At 43.6% G+C, this 13369-nt stretch overlaps 1 protein-coding gene across 1 annotated transcript; it reads right to left on the bottom strand.

The window, feature by feature from the left end:
• Nucleotides 1-3990: 3990 nt before the first annotated feature.
• Nucleotides 3991-11137, bottom strand: cckar (cholecystokinin A receptor; the record flags this gene model as incomplete). Its single annotated transcript, XM_083789589.1, has 5 exons — nt 3991-4604; nt 4789-4916; nt 5709-5970; nt 9549-9800; nt 11008-11137. 5 exons carry the CDS (start codon nt 11135-11137, stop codon nt 3991-3993), a joined length of 1386 nt encoding a protein of 461 aa, XP_083645715.1.
• Nucleotides 11138-13369: the final 2232 nt, after the last annotated feature.

The raw sequence follows: 13369 nt of genomic DNA on the forward strand, positions 1-13369 counted from the left end.
CACGTGAACTTTGGACATATACGGACAAGGGAATCTATAGTAGCTTTTTTGTTGTTGCAAATGTTAATAAAATATTCATTCAGTGTGTGATTGTGTGCCAGTCTGACTGAGGCTATATACTTTTTCTCTGTCTGCTGGATGTGCGCTCATGCTCCGCATCGCTGCGGAGGAGAAAAACGGGGGGGAAAAAGTTCTGTTTAAAGTGTGATCATTTAGGCTGATCTAGGATCAGGGTAGTGTTGCAGCCACACGAACGGCTGTGTTACGTGTGATGATTATGTTGATTTAGGATCAGCAGTGCGAGTCTTACCACACAATTCAAACCCCGTCCTGCATGGTTTTGCCTTGCGCTGATTTGAATGAAAACACCGGCGTGCAATTATACTTTATATCACGACCACGGATCCCGACAACAGGGTTGACCTCAACCTCAAATTAATATAAGAAGGATTAAAGCAACCATGACATCTCTCTCCTGTGTATCCCATTCCCCACACGTGGATTATGAAGAGAGCAAAGTAGGAGCTGTTTATAAGTGCATAAGCGCCTTGTTATTGTTAATATTCCATTCAGCCAAGACCGGTACATGCATGATGCATCTGCTTCTGCTAAAACTCTGATGATTGTGTGTAAAAAACAAATGATTCATTTTAAATGCATGCACGTTGAGACGAGAATAGACGAGACTCTTTTTTTTCTCTCCCACCCTCTACTGCAGCGCTCTGTCTGTCTGTGTCTCTCTCTTTCTCTCTCGCGCGCTTTAATCATAATATGGTAATTGGTCAATACGTTATATTATTTCTATATAGTCCACTTATGTCTGCCTGCCTGGGTCGGGTCTCTCGGAAATAATCTGATCTCGGTCGGATTCGGCGCCGCAATTTGAAAGAAATCTCGGAACGGGTCGGAATCGGACAAAATTGTCACGGATCCATTTGGGTTTGGTTTAAATATTTGAAAATATTTTCGGGTCGGAATCTGTAACATGTCACAGATTAATTCAAAAAATAAAATTGGACCTGTGAAGAGCTCTATAGTACAGTATACTATTCCCACTAGGTTGACACATTTGCGACATTGAAGCAACTTCGTATATAGAGTAGACACATTGCCACTTGCCATGCTTGCTTTTATACGGAAATAAAAACAAAAAATAGGGCCACTCAGCCAGGTTGCCAAGTTTGCACTTTCTAAGGAAGTGGGTATATGAAAACATCATGGATTGCCATGTTTGCTTTTCCAAGTAAAAAAAACAGTATTGCCTCCCGCAATTGCCTTCTTCCCATTTGCGACGCGTGGCGCTAGGATGAGCGGGCCGAAGGCCTGCGAAATTCTAGTTATTCTTATTGCTTATTGCCTTAATGCCTTCCTGCTTAGTCCTGCCTTATCGCTGCTTGTAGCGATTTGTTTCCTAGTTTTTTATTTATTTTTTGAGTGTGTAAAATGTTACTGCGGATTTCACTGTGTGGGAAGTGGTTCCAATGGAGTCTCCTTCAGTCAACTACAGTATATGGCTGTGAGATAATGTAATGCTTTCTGCCTTTTAGATCCACTTCGTTAAAGCTGTTAAAAGCCCAAGCTACTCTCTCAAGTCTGTGTAGCAGCAGCTGTTTATTTGGGCTCGGTCGGTGTGTGTGTGTGTGTGTGTGTGTGTGTGTGTGTGTGTGTGTGTGTGTACATTATAAGAAGGGTGAGGCTCTATTTGTTAGTAGATGGGACCATTTTCAGGACATTTCCATTATTACTTTCATTATTTCAGTACTTGATGTAGTAGAGTTCGTGACAGAAGCAGGTTGTGCAAGCTGAATGGCTGATTTATAGTCTGGAAAATATCTTGCACGTATAGACAGAAACTTGACACAGGTTCAAAAGACATATTCTTCGCATATAAATCATACATCATATACAGTAACACCAAATACTGACCATTTCACACAGATTTCAATTACATTATGTCAGATAAATAATCTATCCTCCAGAGCAAGGTTGTTACAGCTATACGATTACATTGCAACACAGTATAATGACTTAATGAGTAATCAAAATGGAAATAACAAATTGCTACATTTGCGCTGCAGTTATACTTAACCAAAGTCAATATTTATCAGGTGAGAGTGCTGGGAAATAAGCTCTTTGAAGAGTGGATGGAACAGGTGCTTGAAGTCCCACAGAACGATAAGGCCTCCATGACACTCCTATACTCTGAACTATGAAGTCAGACATAAACACAGACAGCTGGTAAAGGCCGCATGAACCCTAGCGTCCCTATCCCATTCTGACCTGAGATCAGATTCATACGAGGTTTCCGCCGGACACACACTGGTCTGATGAACCCATTCTGACCTGAGATCAGATTCTAAAAAATGTCAGTCGTTCTTCGATTTTTCAAAAAATAGCAGATCTACAAGCTCGTATCGCGCCACTCGGTGGCGCGATATGAGCTTGTAGATCTGCTATTTTTAAATAGCAGACCTACAAGCTCGTATCGCGCCACTCGGTGGCGCGATATGAGCTTGTAGATCTGCTATTTTTAAATAGCTAAAGCATAACATGATGCTGACACCAAAATGGGTGCCCGGTCAGAATGGGCTATTCCAGGAGGAACATTTGGCAGCAGTTGATGATCTACAGCTCACAACATTGGGAGCTTGAGGGTGGCTATATTCGCCAAAGAGATTTGGTGTATAGAGGAAAATATGACCCAAGAAAAGCACTGGCTGACCCTCATGGTCAACTAAGTCAGGGGTTCTCAACCTCGTGGGTCGCGACCCCTCAGGGTGGCGCCCAATTATTTTAGGCGGGGTCCCCAAATTATTTTGCAACTGGATGGCTGGAAAATGGAAATGAAGAGTTTACATAGTACACAGAGTACATGCATAAACTTTCCTTAATGATTATATCTATATATATATATATATATATATATATATATATATATATTGAGAACCCCTGAACTAAGTATTGGATTAAGTGCTTACAAGGATTTAGTGCTGATTTTGAAGCTAGTGGACTAGGTCAGATGGTATGGAATGCATATCAGGAACAGATTAATAGGCTACTAATTACAAACATGATTATGCCGTTTTCAAATCCGCCATTACCATATCTATAATTGCCTGATAATAGCATTTGCAAATATTTCTGTACACATCTTAAATGGCTTAGTGCCGGATGAGTGCCCATTGCAATGACTGTACATAAAACTGTTGCTATTCTTAGATGATAGGAAAATTTACTAAAACTTCTTCAAAACAATAATTTCTGTATTGTATTTTCCTACAATATTGTCTTACTTAGGTCACGGTGACGCATGGTGGAATTTGGAACAACCTTTGAATCACTTATTCTTATTGGATTAAAAATAATGATAACAATTACTTTCCAAAGTGACTTGCATGGCACATGGTGGGATTTGGAACCACCTTTTAATCACTTATGGGGGGTTTAAGTGAATGTTAACAATTACTTTCAAAAGACAGCGTTACCCACATTTATATACAACGTTGCTGTCACCCTTAAAGTGGTGAGAGGTGTTTATCGTGAGTGTGTGGGGGAAGGTTATACCCATCCATGGGTATTCCACTCCATGAACACACAGTATTTCCTAAGTATGTTTGACTTGAGATCTACCAAAACTGATCAGGCATTCAGGATTTGTCTGGACAGCGTCAGACAGAGTTTGGATGCTGCGAGCTTGAGCAAAACAGCTGAGAGAAGCTACGTAGAAGGTAGTGGTGTTGATATAGACTGAAGGGGAGTCTGTAAATAATGCACTGAATGTACTGCACACCACTGACACAGCATTGACAAACTTCTGCACCCTTGTCATGTCACACTCCAAGCGAAAGCAGCATAATATGGCCATAAACAAGTCACATAAAGCACTTTTACGGCCTTACCTAATAACAAGGTTGCACTTTTCAATACGTTTTGACGCTTTGGCACTCGAGCCCGTGATCTACAGTAAGTTTCACGAATGGTGTGTCGGATTCAGGTCAACTCGTTCCAAGCTGATCCACGGACACTGTTATACGTGAATCGTGAGCTGCCGCCACCCGGGGCGTGGCCATTCTCTTGGCTGCTTCTTAGCCCTGCTCTCGCCGACCCGACTCCACTTCTGGCGGTGCCACTTCCGGTAGTAGACCTCATGGAACCGATGCCCCCGTGGCTGCGGCTGCAGCAGGCGAACGTAGCCAGCATGCCCTGGCGGAAGCGCTTGTGCATGAAACAGTAGATGATGGGGTTGACGCAGGCCGACACGTAGGACAGCAGGTGGATGAAGGAGATGGGAGCCCCCGTCAGGCGGTCGGCCAGCTGACGGTCGAAGGCCTTCCACGCGTTGACCACAAACACAGGGGTCCAGCAGAGGAAGAAGAGGAAGACGATGACCAGGAGCATGCGGATGACTCGCTTCTTGGCCATCAGGTTGGCCGTGGAGCTGTTGCTGCACACACGCCTCAGCTTGGCCTTGGTGGCGGTGTTGCCGGCTCCGTTGCCCCCATTGCTGCTGGCCGTACTCAAGGTCAGGCTCTTCCTTTTGGACGGCTGGAGGTAACAGCCGTCGCTGTCACCCGGTTTAATGCTGCCAGTGCTCGCTTGTCTCTCTGTCAGAGGGAAGGCCAGTAGAAGGTCATGACAAGCACCCCATCACACAATTTGTTGCACTGTGTGTGTGTTTATCAGATAAGAGGTATAAATGTTCACTGTGTTGTTTGGAAAACACATCCAAATTCAAAGAATGAGGAAATGCATAGTGCTGTTAACCCAAGTAATGAGCAATGACCTTACCTCTGTTGGATTTCTTATTGTCCAGCTCAAACTTGATTCCCCGATAGAGTTCCATAGAAATGCGTCCATAGGCTGCCATCATCACTATCCCAGGGATCAGGAAGAGTAGGAGCAACAGAGACACATACCTGAAGGGGACAGATTAAGTGGGTCATGGAAATGAGTCACAGGAAGATCAGTCACTCAGTGCGTCACATGTCATCAAACTAGAGGCCTAACTACATCCCTACAGCCTCTAGCACTGACAGATCAACAGAAGATGTATCGTCGTTCAGTGCGTCACATCTCATCAGTACTGACAAGATTTACTTTCTTTGCAGTGCCGACATGAGGTTGAAAGGACATCATACATATAGCCTATACCTACCTCAATAGTCCCATTACTGTCTACTCACTGCCATACCATAGATGTTTTAAATGTATTCTCCAGGGAGTATCATAACACTGAACTCCTCACCACACCTCACTACACCAAATGGTGGTCTACAATAATGGTTTGGAGCTCAAGTGTCCTTGAACAGGACACCAACCAACCAGTGACCACCTGTCTGTTCCATCATCACTCAGTCTGTTGCTACTGTTAATGTACACATTCTCACACTCAAGTTGTACTAAACTGATTTGGGGCAATCTGCCGTCAGAAGCAGGCGGTGCCGAGTGTTGAGAAGTCTACTTCTGTCGACTCAATGGCGTTCGAGTCGCACAACGACTAGGCAGAGAATCATAAATCATCCGCCCGTCGTCAACGTGCGTCCCGACAGGACGCCCCATCATCGTGTCGATGTCTGAGGCAGGGGACGCGTGGTCACGTCCTCCTGTGATTCCTGTCCCACGTCGTCACCCAGTCTGACACAACAAACAAAGTGTGAGAATGTGTTGAGCTAAACTATAGGTATAGGTAAGAGGATGGCATCTCTCACCAGGACTGCTGGATGACATCGTGAGGCCAGACCAGGCGGCACATGTACCCCGTGCTGTTGTTGAAGCGGACGAAGGGCTTCAGGGTGCTGGCGATGGGGTAAGGCAGCATGAGGACGAAGGACGCCACCCAGGTGGCCGAAATGACCTTGGCGGCGTGGGACTTGGTCTGCCACGTCCTGGAGGACAATGGGTTGCAGATGGCGCTGTAGCGCTCCAGGGAAATGGCCATCAGGTTGAAGGTGGACACGCTGACTGAGACTCCTGTATAAACCGGGGGAAAGGCAACACTATAACATTCATTTTGTTCTAAAGGTTCATGCTGTGGGGCGGCGGTGGCTCAGGGGTAGAGTGGCCGGATGGTAAGGTTGCCAGTTTGAACCCGGGCTCCCCCCAGTTTGTGTCAAAGTGTCCTTGAGCAAGACACTGAACCCCTAATTGCTCCTGTTGACGCTGGTTGGTGCCTTGCATGGTTTCCGCCGCCATCAGTGTATGAATGTGTGTGTGGATGGGTGACTGTAATGCACAATCTATGTAAAGCGCCATGGCTATTGGCTATATAAATGCACCATTTACCATGTTAATGGTTACAAGGTAATGGAGTTGATGTGAATTATGAGATTTCATGCGGACATTTCACATGAAACAGATTTATTGAGTGGTGGATCTTATCATCTTGATGTCTAATGGGCTCTGAACCTTATGCACCATAAAGATTAGCAAATGAGAAAACAGGGAGAGAGGATCGTACACGTGCCCCGGGGAAATCTACAATCAGAGTCTACATGAAAGGTATACATGGGCTGGCAGAGGAGGAGGAGGAGGAGGTGATGAATGCAGGCCAGGAGGTGAGTAGCAGTGATTGCAATCTGAGCAGTGGAGCAGCAGCGTAGGGTAGAGTGGGAGTGAAGACGTTCACTGGGAGTTTCTTTAATAGTCATAATATTATATTTTCTTCTGCTACAAGATGGACTCATTATTATTATGTTGTTGGCAACACTCGGATTTGGATTCAAACATTCAGTGGATCCATGACATCAGTCATCATGTGTTCTGACTCGTTTTGGTTTGTGTAGAGAGTCCAGCAAACAGTTTGCTGGACTGCACTACGACAGAAATGAATCAGATTGGGTAGTGCTGGCTTTTTGGAAGATAAACATGAGTTGAATTGGGATTTTTGCCAGTCTGGACACAGCTAAACCCCACATCATGGTGTTTGTAATCCTTAACCATGTTGAACCCCAGCATCCAAATTCTTGGGGGAACGTTTAGAATAAATTATACTACAATCTACAAGCTCTAGATCTGCTTTTTTTGGTGAAGAGATTTGCGGCTCCATCTTGCGCCACCCCTTACGCCTTATCCCTAAACTTATTTCCCATTTTTTACTATTTTAAAACATTTAAAAATAGTTCAACTAGCCAATCTACATCGACACGTTGTTAGCTTGTAGATCGGCTATTAGTAGCCTACTATTTTAATATGTTTTAAAATAGTAAAAAATTTCAAATAAGTTTAGGGATAAGGGGTAAGCCTTGTGAAAGTGTGAAAAGGGAGCGTACCAAGTGGGCTACAGTTGCAAATCGTGTCCGTTTGAAGGGTTCAAGTGACGAGAAGCACTTGCCAATTTAACAGATACGCTCTCAGGCTGACTGCTGGTGAATGGTGGTGATGTCATGGCACTTTAACGATTCGTCAAATGTAAATGTATTGTATGGAGCCAGAGGACACCCTGCACTATGGGACAATATACAGCCCTGCAGTGCAGTGTTAACAAACTCAGTAATAATAACATTGCGTCCTATAAATACATCCACATTATCGCGGTGTACGATCCCAGCGGCGGGCCACATAAACACGTTATCCGACATGTAGACAAATGAGATAATCGGCCCTGGCTGGCAGCGCCGCGTTGTCACCATAACAGCCAACAGGAAGCATTGAAACATTGAGAATTAGGATCCCAGTGCGGCCCCACACATGGTGAAGTCCTGAGCATTTACCTTATGAACGCTCAGGCTTTTGCTCTGCATAAATTGATGAAGAAAGAAATTAAATTAACGATGTAATAAACCAAATTCAATCGCGATGTCGATATCACGCGCACCATCATTAGGCAGCATGCCCTCATGAAGTTTTGCACATTTTCAAAACCATACTTTGAGAGACATCTTGCATAGCTTATTTTAAGTACCCAGGGCTTAAAGTTTTCAGTCCTGGGGACGGATTTAAATCCTGAGGATTTCATAGGGGTCATTTAATGAGATCAGTCATGCAGATATGCAAAAAATCATTTTCAGTCTTGGGAATTTTTTTTTGCTTTAAGCCCTGAGTACCAGATGTTGTTGCACTGGCTGTATTAAAACATAAATTAATATGCCTCAATGCAGCTGTGTGCATCAGGGCACGCTCAGGATTTCAAATGGGAACATTTCATACTTCACTTCATTTCATACTTCATTCCATTAATGCCCTTATGCCATCTGCATTAATGGAATGATATTTCTATCAAATATATTTGGACTTCACATTGGTAGACTTGGTTGTAGAAGCCATTCCTGCGGACCTTTCCTCTCGTCTTAAATCTAGCCTGGTTTGTCGCTGAAATGAAGGTTATTATTTTTCACTAGAGCATTAGCCAGTTTACATTCCTGCAGAGAGAAACAGAACTTTGAACAATACACAGGCCATAACCCAGATGTCTTTGTTTAGGGCCTCTGTGAAATGATTTCCCTCAATAAGGCAATACACAACTGATCTGTTTAAATGGGTCATATCTCAATATGGTTTGATTTGAACTTTGGCATCAGAGACTTGTGGTGAAAAGTTGTAGAATTTTATTAGTCCACCAAAGACATTATATATATATTTTTTCAAACAATGCTGACACTTGCGAGGAACACAGCAAATGCTGTATCCTTTTACACAGTATTTCTTGGGAAATAAAAAGAACATATCAACCCCTTGGGACACAACCCCCCCTTTAGGCTTTTATTTGTGATCAGCATCCTGATCTACAGCTGAATCCATTTAACAGAGAGAGAGGAGAGAGAGAGAGAGAGAGGGTGCACAAATGGGGCCATTTGATTACAACCCTCTGTGTTAAATTAACAACTTGACCCATTGTTTTATACTCTCAGGATTTTTGCATGCATGCATGTGCGTTGACCATGTCGTCCCTATATAGCAGCGGTCCCCAAACTTTTTTGGCCGTGCACCCCCCTATTACCTCCTCACCTAGCTGACGCACCCCCCAACGCTAAGTCTCGTTGCATTTGGGGCGAAAATGATTTAAAAAAATGACATGATTTATGGCAAATAATCACAGAATGTCACTGCACTGAGACATGCAGCTGCTCTACACAGCTTCCATCTCTCTGGTTTACTAGATTTTGCTGTTTGTGTTAAATGACACCATAAAACCACCATTACCCATTTCATGTCACACACCCCCTAGGGTGTTCATGTTCATGCACCACAAGGGTTTGCACGCACCACAGTATACTGTATTTAGTATACTGTCCACGGACTCACCCATGAAGTACATGACAAGCTTAGTATACTGTCCACGGACTCACCCATGAAGTACATGACAAGCTTAGTATACTGTCCACGGACTCACCCAGGAAGTACATGACAAGCTTAGTATACTGTCCACGGACTCACCCATGAAGTACATGACAAGCTTAGTATACTGTCCACGGACTCACCCATGAAGTACATGACCAGCTTAGTATACTGTCCACGGACTCACCCATGAAGTACATGACCAGCTTAGTATACTGTCCACGGACTCACCCATGAAGTACATGACAAGCTTAGTATACTGTCCACGGACTCACCCATGAAGTACATGACCAGCTTGCACATGCCCGTCCCGAAGATGAAGTTCTTCATGAGGTTTGGGATCAGGGTGAAGGGGATGCAGATCAGGGACAGCATGAGGTCGCTGACGGCCAGGGACAGCAGGAACAGGTTGGTGACGGTCCTCATGCGGCGGTTCCTCACCAGCACGGCGATGATGAGGCTGTTGCCGAGGACGCTGAGGAGGAAGATGAGGCTGTAGAGGGCGATCCGCACCTGCTGGTCGAGGTCTGTGGGACGCAACGCGTGCAGACGGACAGACGTGGAGATGACGTCAGTGATGGGATAATAAAGATAAATAAGAATTGCAACGACTGGAATCTGATTAGAATTTGTGATTTGTGAAACAGCATGAAAGTTTCCTAAACTATGAACTAATATTATGTAGGACTGTGTTCTATTTTTTCTAGATTGAGGCTTAGCCTACATTTAAGTTTGACCACTTCAAATACTTTAATCTTAAAACAACTGAAAATAAATCTACAAGCTCACAACACGTACGTCGCAGCTATTTGGGCTATTTTACAGTTGCCTATTTTCAGTTGTTATTTTCAGTACAAGAGATGCTTCTATATATAGAAGACATACTGGCTGGCAGTGGAATCCCAATGACTGAAATCAGTCGTGAAGACTGAGAACATGAATCCATGCATCAGTAATGAGAACATAGACTCACAGATAGCCAAACAGACACATCACACATATGTTGCTGACATCCCTGGAAATAGCAATGCATATGCATATCACACGGCACAATGTAGGCTAGTATTGTATAGGTCAGGTTTTAATCACACCCATGCCTGCAGCAAATTAGCACACCATGATCATTAGATGTTTATTTGCTGGTTTAAATATACAAATACATTGTAAACAGCATTCATCACTTTCGGTGACTTCTTCTGAAACACATTTCATGCAGATCAAAGCAAACGAAGCAAAATGATCTATGTTAATTATTATTATATTATGTTAATTTAGGCCTATGCCTAAATTAATTGCGTAATTAGTTCAGTTCAGAATCACCTGGAAACAACTGGATTATTGCTATATGCTTATGACAACATTAAAACACATGTGACCTATACTGTAGCATAAAATAAAATCTCGAAATGTAGTTGCTATTATACACAGTCTGATACATATTGAACCATGCGTAATATGCGCATTTTGCGCACCAGGCAAAAGATGCCCAAAGTCACTCGCAATTCGCAAATAGCCATACGACTCAAATTGATCACTTTGGAGTATCGATATGTAGCCTACAAGTACAAACAACTATTTCGAACGGACGGTTGAATAACAATTTTGTTTTAAAATAAGAATATAACTAAAAAGGCTCATGTTGTATTGTAGACCTATAGCCTACAGTATATTTTTTTGTGTTGAAAGAACATAAAAGAGAGAGAGGGAAAAGAAAGAAAGCCCAATTAAACCTACCTTTCGATTCGGATTCGGAACCCTGCTCATCCTCGCAGTCAGAAATATTCCTAATCCCAAGGCTGCACAAAATCTTGTTTAAATCGGTGGAATTTATAATAAGCATGTCGTGCAAGGTAAACGTCTCCATTGTGGCTGTGCTTCAAAGTTCCACTTCTACAGCAGAGAATTCAATATATATATATAATAAGCTATACAACAATACAAACACGCGATGAAGATCTCTCAGCCCAAGAAGCAACACACGCGTCAAACATCAGCCATGTGGTCTGATTTGAAAAGCTTCCAAATAATTTGAAGAAGAGTCTGATTCTGATAACAGTTAGTTCTCTATATGTCCTGTGTCGGTGTGTCGGATGCTGAGCACTATATATAGCCTACTATACAGTCTATAATATTTAACCAAGGGACATTTCGTGCCGTTCCGTGCAGCGCTCTCCTCTTCATGCGCTTCTTCTTCCCAATTAGCAGCGCGCACGGTGTGCGTCAAACCAAACCAAGCCCTCCTCTCCTCTGACTGAAGCAGCCGAAGTCCGTCCTTTTCCTTTCCTTTCCTGCACTGGTTGGTTGGTTGGATTGATGTGATGTTGATGTCGTATTGATGAGCCTATACTTTTAACTTGGCACTTTCATGGCCTGCATGGTCCTATAATTACATTCTGCATTATAGTAGATCCTGTTCGAGAGGTCCTGCAGACAGTACAGTACAGGCAGAGTGGAGAGGATGAAGACAGACGTGACCTACATACATGCACGGCTCCTCGCTGCATTGGAACGATTTCTTTATTTATATTTTTTTGTATTAATTAATGTCACATTAATATGCGTGTAAGCCCGCATATGCTATTATTATAACTTATAATACCTGTAGCCTTATAATTTATAAGTTGTTCTTTGTTTGTTTTGCATTATAGGCTATACTCATGCAGCCCATGCCACCATTTCCCCCCCCATAATTTATTGGTATTTTTCTTGGGGATGTTTTGTTTTCCTTGCCTTGCCCCATTGGTCGTCTATAAAGTGGGTGTTGTGTTGTTAATTGCTTCTGTCAAAGACCTTTCCATAATGTAAATGCTTAAATGTTATTGTTTCCCTTGGGCCTATAGTTATTTTGAATACACGCTGTGCTGCAAAAGATTATTAGGTTGGCTAGACTATAGCCTCTAGTCGGTTGTAGGCTATACGTGCTTGTGCTTGTGCGTGCGTGCGTGCGTGTGTGTGTGTGTGTGTGTGTGTGTGTGTGTGTGTGTGTGTGTGTGTGTGTGTGTGTGTGTGTGTGTGTGTGTGTGTGTGTGTGTGACTGTGTGTATTCTGTGTGATTCTGAGGACATCATGGACATGTATTCAAGCTGTGGGCTATATGCCCGCTTTGGCATTTTATATGCAAGGCTGTCAGAGTCAGATAGGATAGATTCGTTACTTACAGTTTGACTCACACACTCACACTTCACATGGTATGCTACTGTAGCTTCAGGTGTGGGGGCCAGATTGCGGCACTCGCTCTCTGCTGCCCCCAGCTGGCGGAGTCAGGTTAGGTCCCCCAGGGGGCAATCTGATCTGAGGCATGCAGGCTAAACGCTCCTCCATCACAACAATGCGGTTCATCATTTGTAACCTCGCCTCACCAGGCTTTCCACCACCACCACCTACATCATTTGACAATATGACTTTATTTGGCTAAATTAATTATCATCTTTCTAAACCTTCTGCAACTTTGTAACAAATGTTACAATTCGTATAGTGCACCAGGTCCACACCACACTGACCTATTAAACTTAGAACAGTTGGTGGTTCACTGGTTCCCAAACCTTTTCATGTCAAGGAGGAACCCACATTGACCCTTATTAGCCTGCGAAAATATATGCCAGGGACCCCTATAGAACCTTTTCTCAACCATTTTCATGTCAAGGACCCCCCCAGTTTGACTACACTACAGTCTAGACTGACCCCCATTTAATGGTATGAGATCTGTGACCCCAATTTATATTGTAGCTAGAATCAATGTTAATTTAACTCTGAGAGTGTACAAATGGGACCAAAACCAAATGGACACGTACAGGGTCCATTTGTACACTCTCTGATAGTTACAGACCCATAAGGGTCAATTTGGTTCCTAACTATCATTTAGCTGGGGACCCCCTGGAACTCCCTCAAGCACAAAGGAGGGAGTGAGTGGGACCCCCTGGGCGTTCCCGGACCCCACTTTGAGAACTGCACTACATAGTGTGCTGAAAAGCAGCGAGCTAGGAACTATAATGTCGGACGCTCATGTTTCCCTCCAGCCTCCAGGACATGTTATTGCTGTGCTCAGTTGCTAAGTAACCTGACTGCAGACTAGTGCAGAGATCGGCTGCATCATCAC

This window comes from Protomyctophum parallelum (genome assembly GCF_964188405.1).
Source record: "Protomyctophum parallelum genome assembly, chromosome: 18".
Taxonomy (NCBI): Eukaryota; Metazoa; Chordata; class Actinopteri; order Myctophiformes; family Myctophidae; genus Protomyctophum; species Protomyctophum parallelum.